The sequence below is a fragment of the Thermobia domestica genome, chromosome 12 (genome assembly GCF_964235325.1).
Source record: "Thermobia domestica chromosome 12, izTheDome1.hap1.1, whole genome shotgun sequence".
NCBI lineage: Eukaryota > Metazoa > Arthropoda > Insecta > Zygentoma > Lepismatidae > Thermobia > Thermobia domestica.
Genome location: NC_137465.1, coordinates 76,539,338 through 76,563,274, shown reverse-complemented (window position 1 = coordinate 76,563,274; position 23,937 = coordinate 76,539,338). Strand labels below are relative to the sequence as shown.

At 36.7% G+C, this 23,937-nt stretch overlaps 1 protein-coding gene across 1 annotated transcript in view; it reads right to left on the bottom strand.

The window, feature by feature from the left end:
- The window catches only part of LOC145666519 (ubiquitin-conjugating enzyme E2 Q2), a 361,803-nt gene that overhangs the window by 220,087 nt on the left and 117,779 nt on the right, over positions 1-23,937 (bottom strand). Inside the window, exon 3 of the mRNA XM_081733809.1 lies at positions 10,799-11,065. Coding sequence (XP_081589935.1) covers positions 10,799-11,065 — 267 coding nt within the window. The remainder of the gene's footprint in view (positions 1-10,798; positions 11,066-23,937) is intronic.

Below are 23,937 nucleotides of genomic sequence, written 5' to 3'. Positions count from 1 at the left end.
TCTATATATCTATATCTATCTATCTATCTATATATATATATATATATATATATAAAGAGAGAGAGAGAGACAGAGATCACACTAACTTCTATATACAAAAGCATTTCAGAGTACTGAACTGAAACCCTATGTAAAGTAGTTCTGTTTAGCTTGCTTACTAAAGCACAATTTCAGTTTCTTAAAGTGACCTTTGGGGATCGAGAATTTTTTGTGAGGTTTGGGGCTAGTGAGCTTTTGAAAAAATGAAATGAAATTTTTGAGTTTTACGTCCCACGATTATGCCGGTTAGGCTAAAGGAGACGGTGATGATGAGTAATGAATGAAATGGTGGAATGAAGAAAGTGGCAGGGAACGGGAAAAACCCGGGGAAACCCATGTTTGTCCACCACAAGGTTCACTTGGCAGGTACTGGGATCGAACCCAGAAACCCAAGCACCAGAGGTGAACGCTCTACCACTGAGCCACCGCGGCTCCTAGTGACTTTTTGTCTGGAACAACGATCCCATTTTGGATATTCTGTTTATACTCACATGTTCTCTTTACGCCTCCCGCTATATTTCAAGAACGTAAATCAGATGCTGTAACGAGAATATTTAGATGTGACCTCCGTATGACAAATAGCTGCAGATAAATACACTACACATCTTATTTATTGATATTACCTATTTTCTTAATTTGTACTTAACGTTCACATATAAGTAGAGTTGTGAGCATGAAATATTTCAGGGCTTTGAAATATTTCAAGTTGAAACATTTCAAACATAAGAAAAGAAAGTATCTTTAACTTTGTTCTAGCCATACCCGAGCCAGTTTTTTATTTTATAAGTCCCATCCAATTAAAACAGCGAAACATGATGCTCCATACATTGCTAAAACCGTAACTGACATGACGGAACAAGTCGGGCCCGAAAAGTTCATTGGCATAGTAACTGATAAAGCAGCAAATGTAAAAACAGCATGGAGAAAAGTGTAAAAAAAAAGTATCCATATGTTATAACTTATGGTTGTGTGGCACACGGTCTGAACTTGCTTATCCAGAGCATTGTGAAAATAGACAGCCTCAAGCACCGTATTAGCCGAACAATAGGTGTGATATACGAAATCGACGGCAGTGCAGTATTGAATGCAATGTTCATGGAGAAACAAACGGGGAAGAAAATCACACTGATACCAGCTGTGAGTCGATGGGGTTCGCAAGAAATTTCTTTGGTAGTCGGCTGCAAAACAAATCCGAACTAAGAAGTCAATGAAAAGGCAGAGAAACTATTATCGGAAACAATCAAGGACCTCATTCTTCAAGATGTCTTCTGGGACAAAATAATCAATTTTTGTAGTTTAATTGTTCCATTAGCAGACTGGATCACTAAAATCAAAAGCGATAAACCTCAGATAAGCAAAGTGTATGATATACTATTCAACCTGATGGAGAAAATCCAGAACACAGTTTCAAGCGTTACTGTTCTCAAAGGGGAAGGGCAAAACATAATGCAGTTCTTCGAGGAGAGTTAGCAAATCCGTCTGTGTCCTGTACATTTGTTAGCGAATATTCTAAATCCAAGTTACAGAGGTAAGAACTTGAACACCGAAGAACAATCGCATGCTCTACAATATCTGAGTCAAATTTCAAGGCTTTATTCAGATGTTGTTGAGACAGAAGTTCCGGCCCAATTTGCACAATACAGAATGAAAGAAAATGTCTGGTCTAAAGAATATCTGTGGTCTACTGCGTCAAAGGTGTCTCCTCTAACTTGGTGGAATGGAGTATGCCTTCTTGTGAGCTCACTAAAGTTGCAAGCAAAGTTCTTGGCCTTCCTGCCACATCTGCTCCTTGTGAAAGGCTCTTCGGCACATATGGGAACATCCATACGAAGAAATGCAACCGTTTAACAAATGAAGTGCTGCTACCGACTTTTGTAAAGCATAACCTGAAGTACACATCACTATTTAAAAAGAGATCTGTTGGAGATGAAAAGCCATCTTCCCTTTCTAAGAGGAGTCAACTGAGTCCGAGTCGTAACCAAAATAAGACTACGCACATCCACAGCAGGAACAAATGGATATTCAGTGAAGAAAAGGAAGAACCAGATTCAAGGACGAAAAATGAAATCTTTCAGTTTTACATCCCACGATTATGCTGGTTAAGGCCAAAGGAGACAGTGATGATGAGAAATGAATGAAATGGTGGAATGAAGAAAGGGAGAACACCGAGAAAACCCACGAACACCGTGTTTGTCCACCACAAAGTCCACACGGCGCGAGCTGGGATCGAACCAGGGACCACAAGGACCGTCACCGCGCCCTCCAGATTCAAGGACGAATGGACCCAATGTGTGAAAAAACATACAGGATCTGGTGATGGTAACACCGATGTCAATGTGCCATATGCAGAGACTGGTAAATCTGATGTCTCTAAGGACAGTGCTCATTCTGATGTTAAGAAACATATTGAACGTCAGTTAAATATGGGAAGTCTCGAGAGTCTGTCGTAATGCCTTAATCATCTTCTTGCTTGGTAACTTAGCCTACTTTAATAATAATAATAAAAATAAAAATAATAATAATAAAGGATGTAATAGCTGCGACTTTTATTTCCACAATATCAGTGTCATATCTGTAATAAACAATTATAAAAAGAAAAAAATATGAAATTTGAATGAAATATTTCAGATGAAATATTTCAATTTTAAAAATTTCATGATATTATCCATCCTTACATATAATATACCGATGTTCTGTCAACGCCTACTACACTTCATATGTTGTACTTTAAACATATTATTTGTCCTGAAATGATTATATGATTATACACTGCCATCTTGAAGAATTCTGGTTGTAGTACGTTCGTCGTAGTGATTTAACAAAGAAAGTCGATTACATATACACTAAGTGCTCACTGAATTGCCACCACCTACCTCATATTTTGTTGGTCCACCTTTTGTTCAGAGGTCGGCCTGCGGACGGCATGGCATGGATTCTAGTAGTTGCTGATATGTTTCCACGGGGATCTGATCATATATTACCGATGGCATCCCCAATGAGCCACAGATGTCGGTGCAGGAGTCATGGTGCGAAGAGCTCCTTCCACATCCCATAAATGTTCTATAGGATTAGGATCTGAGAATAAGGGGGCCAATTTATATACTGCAGCTCCGTAGAATGTTCCTTAAGCTAAGCAGTACAGTTCTGGCTTGGTAGCACCGTGCATTGTCATTCTGGAAAATACCGCCTTCGTGTGGGTAGAAGTGTTGCATTCTAGGTTGTACGTGATTCTGTAAAATCTGCAGGTACAAAATGGATGTTTCACTTTTGTGGATGCACATCAATGTTCCCAGTTCATGCCAACAAAAGCATCCGCAAACCATACAGCTGCCCCTACCTGCCTGTACAGTACGCACCATGCACGAGCGGTTCATAACTTCGTGCTGTTGACGCCACACATGCACGCTCCCGTCCGAGAGGAGTAGCACAAACCGTGCTTTATCGGACCAACACACCCTTTTCCAATCATCCACGGTCCAATCAGCCCAAGCGCGACAAAAGAGTGAGTCGTCTACTGTGGAACTTCGTGCATGCCAGTGTACTCCGTATTGTTGCGTGGGATATGGGTGTTGTGTATCCACCACTGTACTGCTCATGTAATTCCCGGACACTGATGGTTCGTTTAGCTGTCACCAGCTGTTTGACGCGACGCTCACCCGTTTTGAACTTCCGTACACTTCTGCAGTTTCGTCTCAAAGTCAGTAACTACATTTTCTTCCCACTCCTTGTACACCTTCACTACACAGGAACGGGCGCATCCCGCAAGTACCGCTGAATGGGTTATTGACGTATCTATTGCTCGCATACCCACAATCATGCCCTATCTGAATGCGGATAAATCCTGCCCACCTCCGATTATAATAGTGTGTGCTGTCTGTCAACACCTAGCTTCGATGTTCTTTCTCTGCAATAGGTCTACTACCAGGCGGGGTGATGATGTAATCAGCTCAGCTGCTGGCACACTTTCTTGTGTGGAGGGTGGTCGCAATTCTGTGAGCACTCAATGTATATACAACTGATTTATTTTAATGTAATTATTTTATATAATTATTCACGCATTGAGGAAAACAGAAATACAGTGGACTCTTTTTAATTCGAAGTCCAACGAAAAAACTTCGAATTATCCAAAATTCGAACTATCCGACAATCATTTTCATATATATAATAACAAACAAACCAAAGTACTGTGCATCAAAAACATATTATATGGTGAAGACTTTGCCTTTAAAGCAGCTTTATTATTTGCGTGATCGAATACCGCAAACTAACAAACGACATTGACTCCACATAATTCAAACTACGTCACTACAACATACATTGAATAGCCCAAACAATTAAACACCAGTAACAATTTGAATATTCTGTTCTCACTTTTAAGAAGTCGTAAACCTCATTTGCTTAAATTTGATTGTTTTTGTACGGTCAATAAATCTTGAATTTCATGTATTGCGTGGAATACGATATTAACCTTTTCAGGACGGGCAGGGATTTCAAGAAAATCGTAGACCTTTACTTTGGCGGTCCTAGCACCCCTCCTAATTCTTCCATGGGTATGAATTATACCTTGTTGGAAAGCTTATAAAACAAAGATTCTAGTAAGATAACCTTTGAGGCTACCGTACCCAACCCGTAGAAGAAGAAGAAGAAGAAAGAAAGAGAAAAAGTGAAAAAATATTTTTTTTCGAAATTTGTGAGTCTGGCAACACTGTTTCTAGTCGTACGCTAGAAAAAATATTCTGACCTGTAGGCCAGACATTGATAATAATTATACCAAAAAATGAAGGGCAAAGGTACAATAGCTAGGTAAAAAAAATCGGAAGATAGAATCTAGGTGAATCATCCTGTTCCTATTTTCCCGAGAAATTTTCGTCTACCCTTACGTTGGCAGGCTTGGCGACGCCCCTAAATGTCACACATAAACAAACCATACCTCGTTGGAAACCTTATAGAACAGACATTTCAGCAAAGTAACTTTCGTGTCTCTCGGACCAAATTAGTAAAAGAAGAAGAAGACGAAAATCATTTTTTTTTTTCAAAAATACAATTCTTCAGATTTTGTCAGACTGTGGCAACTCTGATATATACCGAACGCAAGCAAAAAAATCTCAGATTTACGCCAGACACTGGAAACAATGATATCAAAAAATGAAGGGTTTAGATTCAATAGGAATGGAGGGAAAAATTCTGAACACCGAGCCTACGTGAATCATCCTGTATTTTTTCGATAGATTGTGATATACGCTAACATTGGCAAGTCTGGTGATGCCCCTAATTGTCACAAGCATATCATCTATACCTCGTTGGAAACCTTATGAGACACCCATTTCAACAGGATAACTTTCGTGTCTCTCGGACCAAACTAGTAAAAGAAGAAGAAGACGAAAGTCAAAATTTTGCGAAAAAATCTATTTTTTCCAAATTTGTCCGACTATGGCAACACTGGTATCTGTCGTACGCAAGGAAAAAAATTCTTACATTTACGCCAGACATTGGGAACAATGATATTAAAAAATGAAGGGTTTAGGTACAATAGGAATGGAGGAAAAAATTCGGAACCCCGAACCTACGTGAATCATCCTGTATTTTGTTCGAGAGATTGTGGTATACGCTAACATTGGCAGGCTTGGCCACGCTCCTAATTGTCACAAACATATCAGCTATACCTCGTTGGAATCCGTATAACACACACATTCCAACAAGGTAAGTTTCGTGTCTCTTGGGCTAAATTAGTAAAAGAAGAAGAAGACGAAAATCAAAATTTTGGTTGGAAAATCCATTTTTAAAAAAATTTGTACTATGGCAACGCTGTTATTTCTCGTACGCAAGAAAAAAAATCTCACATTTACGCCAGACATTGGGAACAATGATATAAAAAAATGAATGGTGTAGGTGTAATAGAAATGGAGGAAAAATTCGGAGCACCGAATCTGCGTGGATCATCCTATATTTTTTTTCGATAGATTGTGGTATACGCTAATATCGGCAGGCTTGGCCACGCTCCTAATTGTCACAAACATATCAGCCGTACCTCGTTGGAAAGCTTATGGAACAAACATTCCAACAAGATAACTTTCGTGTCTGTCGGGCCAAACTAGTGAAGGAAAAAGAAGACAAAAATGAAAATTTTGGGTGGAAAATCAAGTTTTTCGAAATTTGTCTTACTATGGCAACACTGTTGTTTGTCGTATGCAAGAAAAATAATTCTCACATTTACTCCCGTTATTGTGAACAATTGTGCAAAAAATAAACCGTGTAAGTGCAGTAGGAATGCACTCTTACTAACAGCAGAGAATAAACACGCATTGGTTCACCTAATATTGTTCGTCGCAAGATCATTGCTTTTCTTTCCTTTTGCTTCGTCAGGAAGATTTTTTTCTAAAACTAAATAACTTGTCAAAGGAGGGAGTTGAAAGAAATGCATATTTACGACCCTTAGATTCAACTGATAGCTACAGCTGACTCTGACCAGGCTAAAAATAGAACGGTGCGTTCTGAGGTGATAACTGTTTTCCTTTCGCTCTCTCTCTCTCTCTCTCTCTCTCTCTCTGTGTATGTGTGTGTGTGTATGTCTGTTCAATAAGTTCTCTTGTTGGAATGTCTGTTCTATAAGCTTTCCAACGAGGTATAGCTGATATGTTTTTGACAATTAGGACCGTGGCCAAGTCTGCCAATGTTAGCTTATACCACAATCTCTCGAAAACATACAGGATGATTCACGTAGGGTCGGCGTTCCGAATTTTTTTCTTCACTCCTATTCCACCTAAACCCTTCATTTTTCTACATCGTTGTTTCCAATGTCTGGCGCAAATGTGAGAATTATTTCCCTTGCGTACGACAAATAACAGTGTTGCCATAGTAAGACAAATTTCGAAAAATTTTAATTTCCCCCCAAAATCTTGACTTTCGTCTTCTTCTTCTTTTACTGGTTTGGCCCGACACACACAAAAGTTACCTTGTTCAAATGTTTGTTCCATAAGCTTTCCAACGAGGTATAGCTGATATGCTTGTGACAATTAGGAGCGTGGCCAAGCCTGCCGATATTAGCGTATACCACAAACTATCGAAAAAAATAGAGGATGATTCACGTAGGTTCGAGGTTCCGAATTTTTTTCTTCACTCCTATTGCACTTACACCATTCATTTTTTTATATCGTTGTTCCCAATGTCTGGCCTAAATGTGAGATTTTTTTTCCTTGCGTACGAAAAATAACAGAGTTGCCATAGTCCGACAAATTTCGAAAAATTTGATTTTCCACCCAAAATTTTGATTTTCGTCTTCTTCTTCTTTTACTGGTTTGGCCCGAGACACACAAAAGTTACATTGTTGGAATGGCTAATCTATAAGGTTTTCAACGAGGTATGGTTTGTGTGTCTGTGATAATTACGAATGTCGCTAGGGCTGTCAACGTTAGAGTACATTACAGTGGATATTGAATAATATACAGGATGTGTCACGTAGGTGTGGGGTTCTGAATTTCTTTTTCCATTTGTATTGAACCGATGGGTTTGACTTTTGTGTATCATTGTCCCAAATATCTGTCGTAAATGTGAGATTTTTTTTTCTTGCGTACGATGAATAACAATGTTGCCAGAGTTCCTCAAATTTGAAATATATTTTTTTGTCTTTATAAGAAAATATACAATAAGAAAAAGGGTAAATTCAATACCCCTCCTATTCACCCCTCTCAAGCCCAAAAGTCATGGACTGGGTATGGCTAGTTAGTATGATCATTTGTCTTTATGGATGCCATTTTTTATCCTTGTAGCTCCATCAGGGGGGTACCTCCCCCCAAATTCTGAAGGGAGAGACGGAACACTATAAACACCCAACTTTGCCCCCCTCCCCCTTCACGGAGGGACCCATTACATGAATGATATACACAGGATTAGAAAGTTCAATCCTTTCTGAAGAGATACATACCAAAATCATATCTCTAGGTTAATTAGGAGCTGAGCTAGAGAGGTTTGAGTTGCTGGCTCAAGGGTTGAGCCGTTCGTCCTGAAAAGGTTAATAACATTCAGTTGGCTTTATCAGTAATTCACCTTAAATTTTCAACCAATTCTGAAACAAGATGAGATTGGCACACGTTCTCTATCTTTACTTCTTCCCCAACTCACCTTCATCTTTATCATTACATAGATTTTCTATTTATATTTTGTATTACTCTTCCCTATGGCTGCATCTGGATAACTGAAAACATGTTAAAACTGTATTTCTCTGTTTACATCTGTCCAACTGTATTTACTTCGAATTATCCAAAACATATGTTCAAAAGTTCGATTTATCCACAATTTTTTACTATTGTTTTCAATACAGTTTTCAAAGGAATGGACTTCTGTTCGAATTATCCAAGTTCGAATTAACGAGACTCCACTGTACATACAAAAAATCTTGGCCCACATGAGAATCGAACTCACGACCTTACGATTTGAACTCCAGTGGTTTACCACTGAGCTAACATGATCATTCTCTCTGAGTTCCTTCTAACGAAAATATAACTGAATTTCCAAGCCAATGACATTCATATCCGTTGCAAATGCTGTTTTTTTTTTTTCTACTTTTATTTTAATATGGATGCGGGAACTATGTTCGCTGTCTTTCCTTTCATTGAAAATGTTTTTACACATGGAAATATTCTTTTACATATGGAAATTTAAATGGGAAAACGAGCATGAGCTGACATGAATACATAGTCTAGAAATATTGTATCATTAAGTATTTCAATCAATATTACGTTGTTTCTAGACATGTCATTTTTTCAACATGTCTCACTAAACTTGAAAGAGAAAACACATCTGTATAATTTTTCCCGGTTGCGAAGGTTCGCTTGGAAGTTCGAACCTGGCATCTTTGGTTTACTGTTTTCCGAAGATAACCGAAGTTGGACTTGGAAACTTTTTGCCTCAAAACAGCCATAATCAATGCGCTTAACCTTTTTGGAATAAGGTGTACATTCAAAGAACTGGCTCAATCAGAATATATACACTACAAAAAAATAGGTGCAAGACGATTTCATTGAAATATTTGAAAGAAAACGTGACAAATTATCTCATCATAACTTCAAAGCCAAATCCGAGAGCGATTACTTCAGACACACAGAAGGATGAAAAACCATGTTTAATTATAGCTGATTTTTTTGAAAACTATTCCTATATTATTCCAGATGAACTTCTGGGATATCACTGGACCAGTATCCAATCAACAATGCGTCCTTGTGGAATATATACTACCGAGATCCTGTAACTTCTAGTGTCAAATGTCAGTAATTATGTTGTGTCAGTGGTATGTTAAAGCACAATACAGTTACATTTTATGCTTTTCAAGTTATTGTTTCGAAGTACATTAACGATGTTTTTCCTCAAATTAAACACGTTATCTACTTTAGTGACGGGTCAGCAGCCCAATATAAAAACTATAAAAACTTTGTCAACTTATGCCTGCTTTTGGACTCACTTGTGAGTGGAACTATTTTGCCACAAGCCACGGCAAAAGTGTTTGCGATGGCACAGGGGTTGGGGGTTGGGGGGGACGCTGAAACGTCTAGCGAGACGTGCTAGTTTACAGAAGCCACACGTGAAAATCACCATTACAAACCCACTAGTACGTCAAAACTTGAAGTCCATCATGTATCTTCTTTAAAGCCAACATTCACTTTAAATACTGGTACTCGAGTAGAAGACATTAACTTTTCATGTGAGAAATATATTTCGTGCATGAAGGGAAATGGTGAATTGGAAATATCGTTGAGAAATCACAGGAAAATCGTGACGGTAAGATGAATTTTCTTCATGCCCATGGACCCAAGAAAATATTTTTCTGTCCAAAAACACATGACACATGTTGGATTCTACATGAAAACTGCATCATTAATATTCGCGTACCAAGTATTTTAAATGGTACTTCAAGCTAATGAGACGACTTCCACTGAAATTGGTGATAACAGATCTTAGGCTTAATATTTCACGTTGCCTAGAACGAACCAAACATGTAAGTATGATTTGAGTATTATATAGTATTTATTGTGACGGTAGTTCACTATTATTTTGTTTCTTCTGTTTTAATCAAATACCACTATACAGGCTGTGCAATAGGCAAAGGTAAAATTTTAAGTCATATTACTAAAAAATTAAATATGAATTATTTTTCTTGAACATACCAAAACCCACCCTCCTAAGTCTTTTGTATGGAAAAAGAGGAATACAGCAGCTACTTATTTTGGAAATTTGAAGTTGATGTTGGGTGGGTCCTTTTCAGAAATAACTGCCGAATTTGACATTTTTTCTTTTTATGGTGAAATTCATATGGTTAACCCCACCTGGGCAGTTCATTGCTACAATATTTTAAATGTTACAAATTCTACGATTGTTTCAGTGCAAACCATTTTCAAATAGTTTCAATATAACCAGAGATCTAGCGGTTTCACATTTTAAGTCAAGGGTGGACTTAGAGACTTTTTGCACAAAACACCCAAATTTCGAATTGCTACTACAGGAGCGTCCTTTGAGATAAAACTGTAAAATTTTACAGGTGTGTTATGTTTGGGCACCACAACATTTGTATAAAATTTAAAGAAAACCTAAAACATACGAGCCACATTTCAGTTTCAAATTTGGTGATTTCATATCGAATGGCCCATTAGAGTAATTCGGATTCCGCCTTAAACTGTAGGTTCACGTCTCATATAGTGTCAATGCTGAAAGGAACGCTAAATACCAATCCAAGCAACCAATCTATTCTTATTTTACTTTACGTACTTACTTTACTTTTAGATGGTACTTCCCCTTCATCCATTTCGAGGTCGTCTTCAACTTCATCATCGTCGTCGTCGTCTTCGTCATCAGCCTCGCCGTCTTCCTCGACTTTTTCTCCGCGACGAGGATCTACTACACTATGATTGAACCCAGCCTCTAGACTCCACGTTCCTGGGGAAGGCACTGCCAAGGTCAGTCTATCGATCTCTGGAGGCTCTGACACTGAGTGTAGTCGACACAATTCTCGTAACAAGATTCGCACCTGGTTTATTACCTATATATGGAAATAAAACAAAGAAAAAATCTTTGAGTTTTAAAAAATTATAGAAATGTGTTAATCTTTCAATCTAATGACTTGTAATTGTAGTGGCTAGTATAGGAACTACATTCTTTCTGAAACGTTAAAATAATGTTAAATATTAACATTTCATTAACGACACCACTAACATGACACGACAATAAAAAAAGAAAAAACACTATTAAAATTTCCATTGTTCTACGTATGGATCCGAGATCGATTCCTAGTGGAGAAAGTTGCTCAGACAACGTATTCTGGAGGTGAGATGAAACAGCCAAGATATGGGGTTCTGCTTTCTGGACAGGAACATGATATTCTTTTGTAAATAAATGTGTTATTCTTTATTGTAGTATTTTAACAGTTACAGGTATATGCAGGCACGTAGTCAAGGAGGGAGGGTCCTGACCCCCATTTCGATACGAGAAGTGAAAAAATTAAGGATGAGAAAAAAACGAGAAAAAGAATCAACGTTAAAAATAAAAAGTTACTGTAGGCGTTTAGTTACTCCTTTTTATGATTTTGAAACAAATGTTACTCCTTAGTGAGAACAAACAAGTACTCCACCGGCATCGAACCTAGATCTATTACTTTAAAAACGAAAACACTATTTGCCCACGAGAAATATTGATGTACTATTAGTAAATAATAGTTAAATGTTGTAAAAGTACGCTAGGAAATTGAGTTTCAATTGAAGTCAAGTACAGGAGAAATGGATGCATTTAGGCAGCTCCATGAAGAACTTGTGTTGGCTCTGACTATATTCAAGATGAGTATCTTTGTAGTCCCCCTTAACTTGATACGGAGTTAACTAAGCTGGCGATATATCGGTGTTTCTGTCCCACCTCCCATGTATGAAGAACTAGCTCCCATATCGCGTCACTTCTTGGTGGATGTCTCGCCAATTTTCCTGTATAGTTCTGCTGACTTCTGCCCAATAAATTTTCCATTGGTTTCAGGTCGGATGCTCTAATCGGTCAGGTCGGACTAATTTGGGTAAAAAGTATTTTCAAAATGTCTTGAAAAAGATAATTAAAGAATTCTGTTTAGTCTTTCGGGTGTAAAAAAAAAATAAAAAATAAAAAAAAAACGGCTAGTTTTCTATATATATTTTGCTAGCTGAAATGAACGTTCTTCCCAGTAGTAATGGCCTGACTATCGAACTTTTGATCATCCAATGTAGGGGCCACATGGATCATAGCGTTAATGCGAATGAAAGAGGGATACTTTGGCCCGGGATTGCGTCACCTATTGAAAATCTGCTTATGCTTACTCAGGGCCCGTGCACGCTGGTGCGAATGAGTCAGAGGTACCTTGGCACGGCTAATGCGTTTGTATGACGTCATTGAATTGAGTTTTTGGATTAGAGGTTATGATGATTCTTTAAAATTATTAAAAACGTATTCTTGATGATTTATTACGTTATGAATTAGTACAGGTTTATGAATACTTTTTATTTTCGTTCTCTTTTATGGCATAAAATTTGGAGTTTGTTATCCCTTTGATGAGATGGTATCTAATTGGACTAACACTGGTGCAAATGAAATTTTAGTTTTACGTCCCACACTTATGCCGGTTAGGCTAAAAGAGACGGTGACGATGAGAAATGAATGAATTGGTGAAATGAAAGTGTGGGAGAAAATTGGGGTATCCCGAGCATAATGTTGCCCACCACAAAACTACTTTTGCGAGGTTTGAATCAGGGACCCCATACAGCAGAGGTCTATCTCAGTGGAATTAAAAACATCAAACTAAACTTTTCAAAAAGAAAATCTTGAAATAAAATTTTTCCAATTTGAAATTTTAAATCAAAGAAAAATTCAAACTGAAATTTTCGAATTAAAAGTTTTCGAAATAAATTTTGGAAAACAAAATTTTCGAACAAAAGAGATGAAATAAAAATTTTCGATTTCAATTTTTTTCAAATCAAACAATTTCTCACTGAAATTTTCGAACTAAAAATGTAAACTAAAATTTTCGAAACATGAAATCAAAATTTTCGAACCAAAAGAAGTTGAAACCAAATTTTAGAACTAGAAACTTGAAACTAAAATTTTCGAACAAAAAATGAAATGAAGATTTTTCAAACGAAAAATTTCAAACTGAAATTTTCGAATTAAAAGTTTCAACCTGTCAAACTAAAAATTTTATAATGAAATTTTCAAATCAAATTTTTGAACCTAAAATTTCAAACCAAAATTTTCGAACTGAAAGTTTTAAAAAATTCGGACATTCGAAATTTTCATACAAACTTTTTGAAAAAATATTAAGCAGAGGTTTGAAAGTGATCACTTAATTAGATTACACCTTAGAAATAAACGGTTTACAACAAATGAACGTTTTCGACTACATTTATAATCTTAAAATTCAAAGTGAAAAATTAATGAATGTATTTCAAGGTCAAACTAGAAGTTAGAGGTAGAGATTAACCAATTTTGGGTAAAGGTAACTTTTCATCAGTAACTACCCTATATTCAGGTATTAAGTGTCATAAAAGTTCACCATTTCATATGAAAAAACTCCATAAAATTAAAAGAAATGGCAATGATCTGTTTGGTGATAACTCATTTCATAAGGCATAGCCGTTTACTGATTTTAAAATTTTAATTGTCTTGAAGAAATATTCGGGACTAAGTTTTTTGAGACGTTGAACCGTTTCGTAAGCCATAGCCGAATCGAGACATTGATATTGCTTGAAATGAAGTTTAATCAAGCTTTATCTCATCAGCAGCTCTAACTTACGAAATGTTTTAGTGAACTGTAACTTTTTATTTGTTTCAGATCAACGTCGACGTGATGAGCTAGTTGGCCAGCCATAATGGGACTTTTTTTTCGTATCATCTTGAAAGCATGCAAAGCTTCTTAGAACGGTTATAGGCGTTACGCTACGTGAAAACCCGAATCCCTACCACAGAACGAACATAAACGCATATTTTCAAGACCTTGAATCGAACGTGGGACCATTTTAAGATTACTTACCGCAGCGATTCCCATCTGATGAGTTCAATCGATCCATCCAAGCTCTTGAAACGAACGTGTTAGCAAAATGCTAAGATCTGCAAATTGTTCCAGGCTGACATTAATCATCTACTGCTCTCTCTCTCTCTCTCTCTCCTGTGATAAGGACAAAGTACAACTCAAGATAGGTTGAATGCTTGGATTTCGTAAAGTGTTTAATGAAAACAAATCCTGAATTTCCTTTCGCAAGATCGGTTAAGATAATTTCTGCAAGTTTCAGGATCAGCTGTACTTTAATGGAAAGAATCACGCATGAATACGAACGAAGTTTACGTACTGTTGTGGAACAGCTATCCTAAATGTATTTTTTCAATCTGACAGTTATCGAGAACCGGAATTCAGAACCCTGGTGAGGGAAGAAATCAAATTGAGAATCTACATGCTTCATCACAAACACGATTTCAAGGAATTACTATTGTAGTGCAGGAAGCACACTACCAAGATGACTGAGCTAATAAAAATGCAAATGCTACATTCTTTATCTATAACGAAATTCATTACCAAACTAAGTGATTTCAAGTGCAGAATCAAGATATCTTTGAATATAAAATCAATCAGTTTACAGTATAATGCCGTTTCAAAAGCTTGGCTGGGTCGATTAAACACATCACATGGGAATCGCTGTGGTAAGTAATCTTAAAATGGTCCCAGGTTCGATTCAAGGCCTTGAAAATATGCGTTTATGTTTGTTCTGTGGTAGGGATTCGGGTTTTCACGTAGCGTAACGCCTATAAACATTCTAAGAAGTTTTGCATGCTTTCAAGATGGTACGAAAAAAAATGTCCCATTATGGCTGGCCAACTAGCTCATCACGTCGACGTTGATCTGAAACAAATAAAAGGTTACAGTTCACTAAAACATTTCGTAAGTTAGAGCTGCTGATGAGATAAAGTTTGATTAAACTTCATTTCAAGCAATATCAATGCCTCGATTCGGCTATGGCTTACGAAACGGTTCAACGTCTCAAAAAACTTAGTCCCGAATATTTCTTCAAGACAATTAAAATTTTAAAATCAGTAAACGGCTATGCCTTATGAAAAGAGTTATCACCAAACAGATCATTGCCATTTCTTTTAATTTTATGGAGTTTTTTCATCTGGAATTGTGAACTTTCATAACTATAATACCTGAATATAGGGTAGTTACTGACGAAAAGTTACCTTTATCCAAAATTGGTTAATCTCTACCTTTAACTTCTAGTTTGACCTTGAAATCCATTCATTAATTTTACACTTTGAATTTTAAGATTATAAATGTAGTCGAAAACGTTCATTTGCTGTAAACCGTTTATTTCTAAGGTGTAATCTAATTAAGTGATCACTTTCAAACCTCTGCTTATTTTTTTTCAAAAAGTTTGTATGAAAATTTCGAATGTCCGAATTTATTAAAACTTTCAGTTCGAAAATTTTGGTTTGAAATTTTAGGTGCAAAAATTTGATTTGAAAATTTCATTATAAAATTTTTAGTTTGACAGGTTGAAACTTTTAATTCCAAAATTTCAGTTTAATTTTTTTTTCGTTTGAAAAACCTTGATTTCATTTTATTGTTTGAAAATTTTGATTTGAAAATTTCAAGTTAAATTTTTAGTTTGACAGGTTGAAACTTTTAATTCGAAAATTTCAGTTTGAAAAATCTTCATTTTATTTTTCTGTTCGAAAATTTTAGTTTCAAGTTTCTAGTTCTAAAATTTGGTTTCAACTTCTTTTAGTTCGAAAATTTTGATTTCATATTTCGAAAATTTTAGTTTACATTTTTAGTTCGAAAATTTCAGTGAGAAATTGTTTGATTTGAAAAAATTTGAAATCGAAAATTATTTCATCTTTTTTGTTCGAAAATTTTTAATTTTCCAAAATTTGTTTCGAAAACTTTTAATTCGAAAATTTCAGTTTGAATTTTTTCTTTGATTTGAAATTTCAAATTCGAAAAATTTTATTTCAAGGTTTTTTTGTTCGAAAAGTTTAGTTTGTTTTTAATTCGAAAAATTTTCAGTTTCAATATTTTTGACTTGAAACTTTTGAGTTCGAGTAATTTTACTTTCAAATTTTCACTTGAACTTTTGTAATAACTGGAAATCAGTGGACTCAAAATTTAATCGAATAGTTAAAAACAGTTTTTTTGTTAATCGAACAGTTAAAAACAGTTTATTTATTAATCGAATAGTTAAAACCGTTTATTAATCGAATAATTAAAACAGTTTATTTGTTAATCGAATAGTTGAAAATCGGATAAGGTTTGACGGTTAGCCGTGAAATAATTCCCTCTTTGCACTCAGTGAAAAATTTTGGCTAAAATATTTTGAGATGATGATTTTAACTAAACCGTCAATGTTATGTAAGATATAAATTACACGAACTAACACCAAGACCAAGAAGGTAACCTTAAAGTATCGTGGTTCTCTCTTATCAAAAAGCTTAAGAGGAGTACATTAAGGTATACATATCCTCATTATATGTAAATAAAGTGACAGTAAACTCCACTTTGAATAGCTCACACAACGTCTATGTAGAGCATAAATCCTAAACAGCACAAAAATTTGTTAATATCAGTCATATGAGCCATCATCGAGAATCAAACTCATGACCTCCGGAGACTAAATCTAGACAGTGCATGCCTATAACGTAATAAAGAGAATGCATTAGATTAGAAACCTTCTCAAATTATATCTTTAGCAATTTTAGGTGATCAAATACTAAAATTAGTTCTGGAGACCATGACTTTGGTTCTGCCAAATTAACCCACCAATCATGAAATTTTAGTGTTCGTTCATGTACCCATGCCAATACTCATGACGTCATTAATATTTATCCACGAACGAAAACGAAAGGTAGTAACTAGGTTCAGCTCATCACTTCCCTCTTTTACCTTCTCTAGGAATGAATGTATTATTTCAAAGTAAACCATTACACATATATATGTTCTTGTTTTATCATAAGAAATAACTCCTCAATGTTATCTCATTACGTAAGTATGATTAATCGTTATTACAATGAACCAATCCGATTTAAGCAAAAAGTAAATGTGACGTCGTTTATTTTAATCCACAAACGAAAAGGAGAGGTACTAACTAGGTCCAAAATAACCTCATCTCATCCCTTTTCTCCTTCTCAAAGAATGAATATATCTTTTCAAAGTAAACTATTACACACTATTTGACAATTAAATACCGTACTTGTTCAAACAAACAATGCCAACGATACTGACAACGAATAGGTAAGCATATGTAACACGATATAGATGACGTTTCCTTTCAAACGTATGATTTTAAGTCAATACACAAAGAAGCTTTTTAAATCTTTCCAACAGTTTTATTTAATGCACAAACGAATACAATATAAAATATTATTGTTAACCAAGTCCGGGATCGCCCGTTTCCTTCTTTTATGCGCCTCAAATAAATGTATGCTTTCCTGGACACACTTTTTGACAATTGAATATCGTGGTTCGAGTCTCATAAGTCCCGTGAATGAAAACTAAATCTTAACCAAAAGTCAAGTATTCCTCCCAAAAGTTTTCGAGTTAAGTTGATTTTGAGTTTAATGTCCGGTTTAACAGCGAGGGTAGAACCTAATTAACGTGGAATCCAAACTACATAAGCTCCAGCCGGGAATCAAACCCTGGACTCCCACGCCAAAGGAGCATACGATAACTGCTTACCCACGGAGGAGCTCCAAAGTTTTCGAGTTTCATATTAATACTAATACTGATTTATACCATTACTGGGGTCTAGTGTCCGTTTACTGTAGCTTGGCGCTGTGTTTTGACACAAAACCTGGCTAGCGAATCTTAGCAGTCCTTCCCCTTCTTTTCCCCTTATAGCAGTGGTAACAGTGGCACTAACTCATCAACTTTAGCACTAGTAGGGTTTCGTATATGCAAGTTACGTAAATTTCGAAACAGTTTACTTCTTCTCTAATTAGGGCCGTAACTTGTGTGGGGCAGGGGAGGGGTAACTGCCCCCCAGGGAGGTTCCCCGCCGTTCGAAGGGGCCCATTTTGAGACATTTTCTTAATCCATATACGATACGAACATGAAATTATAAATGAAGCATGAGTTTCACTATATTACGTAGAGAAGCGCACAAAAGGTAAATGAAACAAAAGTGAGTCGTGGGCGCATTTCAGTAAAAAAACGTCTACTATTAGGGGCCCTAGAAATAACATTTATTCGTATGGTTTTGAGATTTGTCAATTTTGTCCCCTTAATTAATTTGTCATGGAAGGGGCCCAGGGACGTAAGTAACGACCCCGCAGACCTTGCCATGAGGGAGAGCCCACAGGCTCCGGGGGGGCATAAATAGTAAGAGAAAGATAGAAAGAGGGGGCCCAAGAATGAGAAAAAAACTTTTTCTAGGAGGCCCAAATACACGTATTAATGCTTGCCTCCCAGAAAAAAATCTGAGTTACGGCGCTGTCTCTAATGTGAATTTATTGGTACAGTTCTGCTAATAGTTACCTATATCAGGTTGGTCTCTTTAAACCTTGGGCTGTGGAGAGAAACAATCTTACAGGAGGATAGTATTCATATTTTAAGGTGGGGAAAAGAGAGCGAGGATGAGAAAGATGAGAAGAAAGAAAGAGAATGATAGAAACACTTCTACATTTACTTCATAATGAATTTAAGCACATACAAGCAAAAAAGGAATATCGGAATCCACCACCATAATATTTGTGGAAGTGTTGGCAACATAATATTCTGGCGGAATATATTTCCCACCAATTCTGGGGCCTCACAAGTAAACCTTACGTTTGGGTGAATTGAGTTACTGACTGAGACACATATGAGTCAGTAGTACTAAATGTGGTCAGTATTTCAGTGAAGTTGTAGGTGCGAAGCTCCAGGGGTTTAGGAGATACAGCTACCAGAACATCACATGGAAGTACAGAATAGTCTTCATACAGTTGGAGGTAAAAGCTCTGTAAGACCTCTTGTAACGACAAAAGGTGAATAACAAATATATGGGTACATATTAGGACTAGGGGGAAGTCATAGTAAGGGTATACCTGACGGCGGCCATCTTGAAATCCGCCATTTTGAATGAAATGAAATCTTTAAGTTTTACGTCCCACGGTTATGCCGGTTAGGCTAAAGGAGACGGTGATGATGAGAGATGAGTGAAATGGTGGAATGAAGAAAGTGGGAGGAAACGGGAGAACCCCGAGAAAACCCACGAGCACGATGTTTGTCCACCACAAAGTTCACTTGGCGGTCCGCCATTTTGAATTAAGGTTAAGTTTTTAAAATAGGAATAGGGTAATGTGATACATGGTTTAAGGGCCAAATTTAATCAGAAGAACAATGGTGACGTTGATTTTGATTTACGCGCAATTGGTAAAAAGTTACAGGGAAATTAAATATTGTTGCTGCCTATGTATTAGTCTTTACTCCACCTTGTAAATTTTGTGTTAATGATAATAAATAAAAAGCAGGTGGATAAATATTAGGTCTATGGTAAGAGTTGCCTTGATGGCGGCCATGTTCAAATCCGCCATTTTCAATCAGACAAAAGTTTTAAAACAAAACGCATAACATTGACACCTTATTAATAGCAAATTTTACCATAAATCCAACGGTATAACCATTTTTGCTTTATCATTAACCAGCATTTGTTATCGCATAAACAAGTTGCTAATTTAAGGAAAAATGACCAAAGTGGAATTGAACTTGGGTCTTTCTTCCAGAAAAGTCCTCAATTAGTATAATCAATATGCAGTTCAGAAAAGAGTGCTTGACTTGCACAAATGCTCTGCTCATAGTGAGCACACCTGTCAAAGGCAGTTGAGTTACACTTGACACATTTGTCGTTAACAACTGCGTCAAACCAGTAGTCGTAAGGAGCGATCCATTTAATTTTGTGCTGGTTAATGATAAAGCAAAAATGGTTATACCGTTGGAGTTATGGTAAAATTTGCTATTAATAAGGTGTCACTGTTATGCGTTTTGTTTAAAACTTTTGTCTGATTGAAAATGGCGGATTTGAACATGGCCGCCATCAAGACAACTCTTAACATAGACCTAATATTCATCCATCTGCTTTTTATTTAGTTATTATCATTAACACAAAATTTACAAGGTGGGGTAAAGAACTAATACATATGCTGCAACAATATTTAATTTCCCTGTAACTTTTTACCAATTGCGCGTAAATCAAAATCAACGTCACCATTGTTCTTCTGATTAAATTTGGCCCTTAAACCATGTATCACATTACCCTATTCCTATTTTAAAAACTTAACCTTAATTCAAAATGGCGGATTTCAAGATGGCCGCCGTCAGGTATACCCTTACTATATGACTTACCCCTAGTTCTAATATGTACCCATATATTTGTTATTCACCTTTTGTCGTTACAAGAGGTCTTACAGAGCTTTTACCTCCAACTGTATGAAGACTATTCTGTACTTCCATGTGATGTTCTGGTAGCTGTATCTCCTAAACCCCTGGAGCTTCGCACCTACAACTTCACTGAAATACTGACCACATTTAGTACTACTTTCTCATATGTGTCTCAGTCAGTAACTCGATTCACCCAAACGTAAGGTTTACTTGTCAGTGTTTGGCCCAATTCTGGCCTTACAGCAGTGGCGGATCCAGGGGCGTTCGGGGCGATTCCCCCCGCAGAGAATAAAACACATCCCAGAGTTTGGAGCTCTTAAAAGTAACTCTAAGTAGCAGTATTAAAACCCACCGACCTCCCTAGAAGTCCGTCCTGGATACGCCCCTACCTTACAGAAGCTACCGTGTAGGCATTCACCTCGTGGGACTGAGGAAAACCTTAATAAGGAATACCAGCCAGAGCTGGGTTCATGCCCACGCTCGATCTACCTATTTTAATGCCTTTTTTTGTGTTGAACAGTGTCTGGTAAGGGCACCCAAACAGGGCAAATGCGTACTGCTTTAAAATGTTTACATGTTAAAATTCGCTATATACTGTACTTTGAACACGTAATTCAATGTGTATTATATTCTTCGTATAGCAGCATGCTTTATTTCCTAATACTTTAAGTCTATGGTTGTTAGTATTTATAATTATTGCATCATACCAATCCTTCTCAAAGCTCGTTCAATTAGTATGAAATTCTAGACTTGGCAGTTTGCAACATTGCAAACCTTCACCAATAGGCCATAATGTGGGGAGAATATTTCCACCTATACTCGCATCGAAATTCCCAGCCTCTGTTTACAATCAGTACAAGATGTTTCTGTCGCCTTATCATGAAAACAACGCTGTCCAGCGAACCTAACGGTCTTCGCTGTCTCTGTTTATTGTTTACAATACAAACTGCAGCCTTGCAATATTGCCAGTCGTACAAGGTTTTCGCACACTTTCGAACAAGAACACTTGTACAAAATTGAGTGTGCATTATATGTAAGATTGTATTATATAATAACTAACTCGATTTGTCATAATGTTAATATCTCAGTCATCTCAAAAGCAGCAATTTATGTAGTAAGAATAACTGTTCTATGACTGTGCAGAAGTAGGTACATTCGGTTCGGCGATTCATGTGCCTGGCAACCATGAATTAACCATGTATGGGTGAGAAGCAAGGTTTTTACGCTCGCACTACAATTGTTGTTTGTAAACAATTTTCCATCCTAGAGTGAACGGACAATACTAATTCACAATGTAATAGATCAAGAAAGAAATCAAAAAACCTTGTTTTAGTAATTTTATACCGATAAAAGGGAACGAAACAAACCATCATAACCTCCAAGCTAAAAATCCCAGTTCAGTGACGTCATACGAACAGTGACGTCATACGAACACATTAGCTCGAACCAAATACCTCTAATTCATTCACACCAGTAGGGGGCGCGGTGGCTCAGTGGTAGAGCATTCACCTCTGCTGTATGGGATCCCTGATTCAAACCTCGCATAAGTAGTTTTGTGGTGGGCAACATTATGCTCGGGATGCTCCAATTTTCTCCTACACTTTCATTCCACCAATTCATTCATTTCTCATCGTCACCGTCTCCTTTAGCCTAACCGGCATAACTGCGGGACGTAAAACTAAAGATTTTATTTGCACCAGTGTTAGTCCAATTATATACCATCTCATCAAAGGGATAACAATCTCCAAATTTTATGCCATAAAAGGGAACGAAAATAAAAAGTATTCATAAATCTGTACTAATTCATAACGTAATAAATCATCAAGAATATGGTTTTAATAATTTTAAAGAATCATCATAACCTCTAATCCAAAAATCCCAATTCAATGACGTCATACAAACGCATTAGCCGGGCCAAGGTATCTCTGACTCATTCGTACCAGCGTGCATGGGCCCTGAGTAAGCATAAGCAAAATTTCAATAGGTGACGCAATCCCGGCCCAAAGCATCCCTAATTCATTCGCATTAACGCTATGGTCCATGTGGCCCTTACATTAGATAAAAGTTCGACAGGGTCAGGCCATTACTACCTTCGCAAAACAACATTTATGGAGAAAAATTGAAAGCTATATTTAAACTTCCTTCCCCTTAGGATATGCATTTTAATCGAAGTATAAAATCCTAGGTGGACTCAAGTGTTAAGTAGGCCCATATTCTAATATACATTTTTAAACGGTTCAAATGTTCTCATTTTGGCCATTTTTCTCAATACAAAATAGGATCCCCTTTAAAAGCGAATGTTTCGAGAACGCTGGAACATGTGTCAACTTGTTTTTAATAACTAGTCTATATTCCAGGTTTCATCTTCCGAACTTAAAGCCTTAGTAAAATATTCTATTTTTAACACACATTTGAACTTTTCCTCCTCTCTAAGAACTTCAGTTTAATAATAGTGACAAACAACAGCTCGAAAACATGCTATGTTCTTAAAAATTAATTTCAAGTGAAGTAGCCGTTTTCCTGTGATGATACAGGTAACGTCGATTTGTACGTGTACGAAAAGTAATTTCAAATTATTGCTCCTCCCGTAAACGCGGAATTTCCAGAAAAGTAGGGTTACGTTTTCTTTTATTTTTAAATAATGAGTTTCCTTCAGCGTGTAGGAGTGCGTAACAATTCTTCCACTTTTGTGCTGTTTATGAAGCGATTTTTATAAAGATATGTATTTGTTGTTCATAAACCATTAAGCTTGCTTTTAAAGTAAAATATATATTGCTTTTCTGTGAGTTAATAGTGAAATATGCCGAAGAACACACGAAGCGAGAACACTTCAAATGCACGGTCATCCCAAAATGTAAAAGATGATCTTGTGAAACAGATTTGTAGTGAAGTGAATTCGGCCGTTCAGTCTCCAGAGGTAACGAAGGTCATAGTAGAAACTGTAACAAAGGTGGTGATTGAAAGTTTGGAGGAAACTATGAAATTTAACTGTGATGAGGTTAGCGATCTGAAAACAAATATGCACAACATGAAGAGTGAACTTAAAAAAACGTGACAAAACAATTGCCGATCTAAGTGATAAAATTGTAGAACTAGAGCAGTACCAACGGAGGAATATCATTCGAATTTTCGGTTTACCGGAACGTGAAGGAGAGGATACGGATATAATTGCTTCGTCTCTGTTTGAAGATCGTCTTGGAGTCAAACTTCAGAATTCTGACCTGTGTCGAACACACAGAATTGGCCCAGTGGTTTCCGATAAGAACAGACCTATCATGGTGAAATTTACAAATTACAGGATCAGATCATTGGTATTTAGAAGCAAAAGGAAGTTAAAAAATTCAGGTATCACAATCAGAGATCTTTGTAAGGCTCGGCTTCAACTACTCAAAAACGCGACACAGAAGTTTGGTACAAAGAACGTTTTCACTCAAGATGGTAAAACAGTTGTTGAGAAAGGAAAGGAAAAGCACTTCATAGCCACTGTAAGTGAGCTAGAA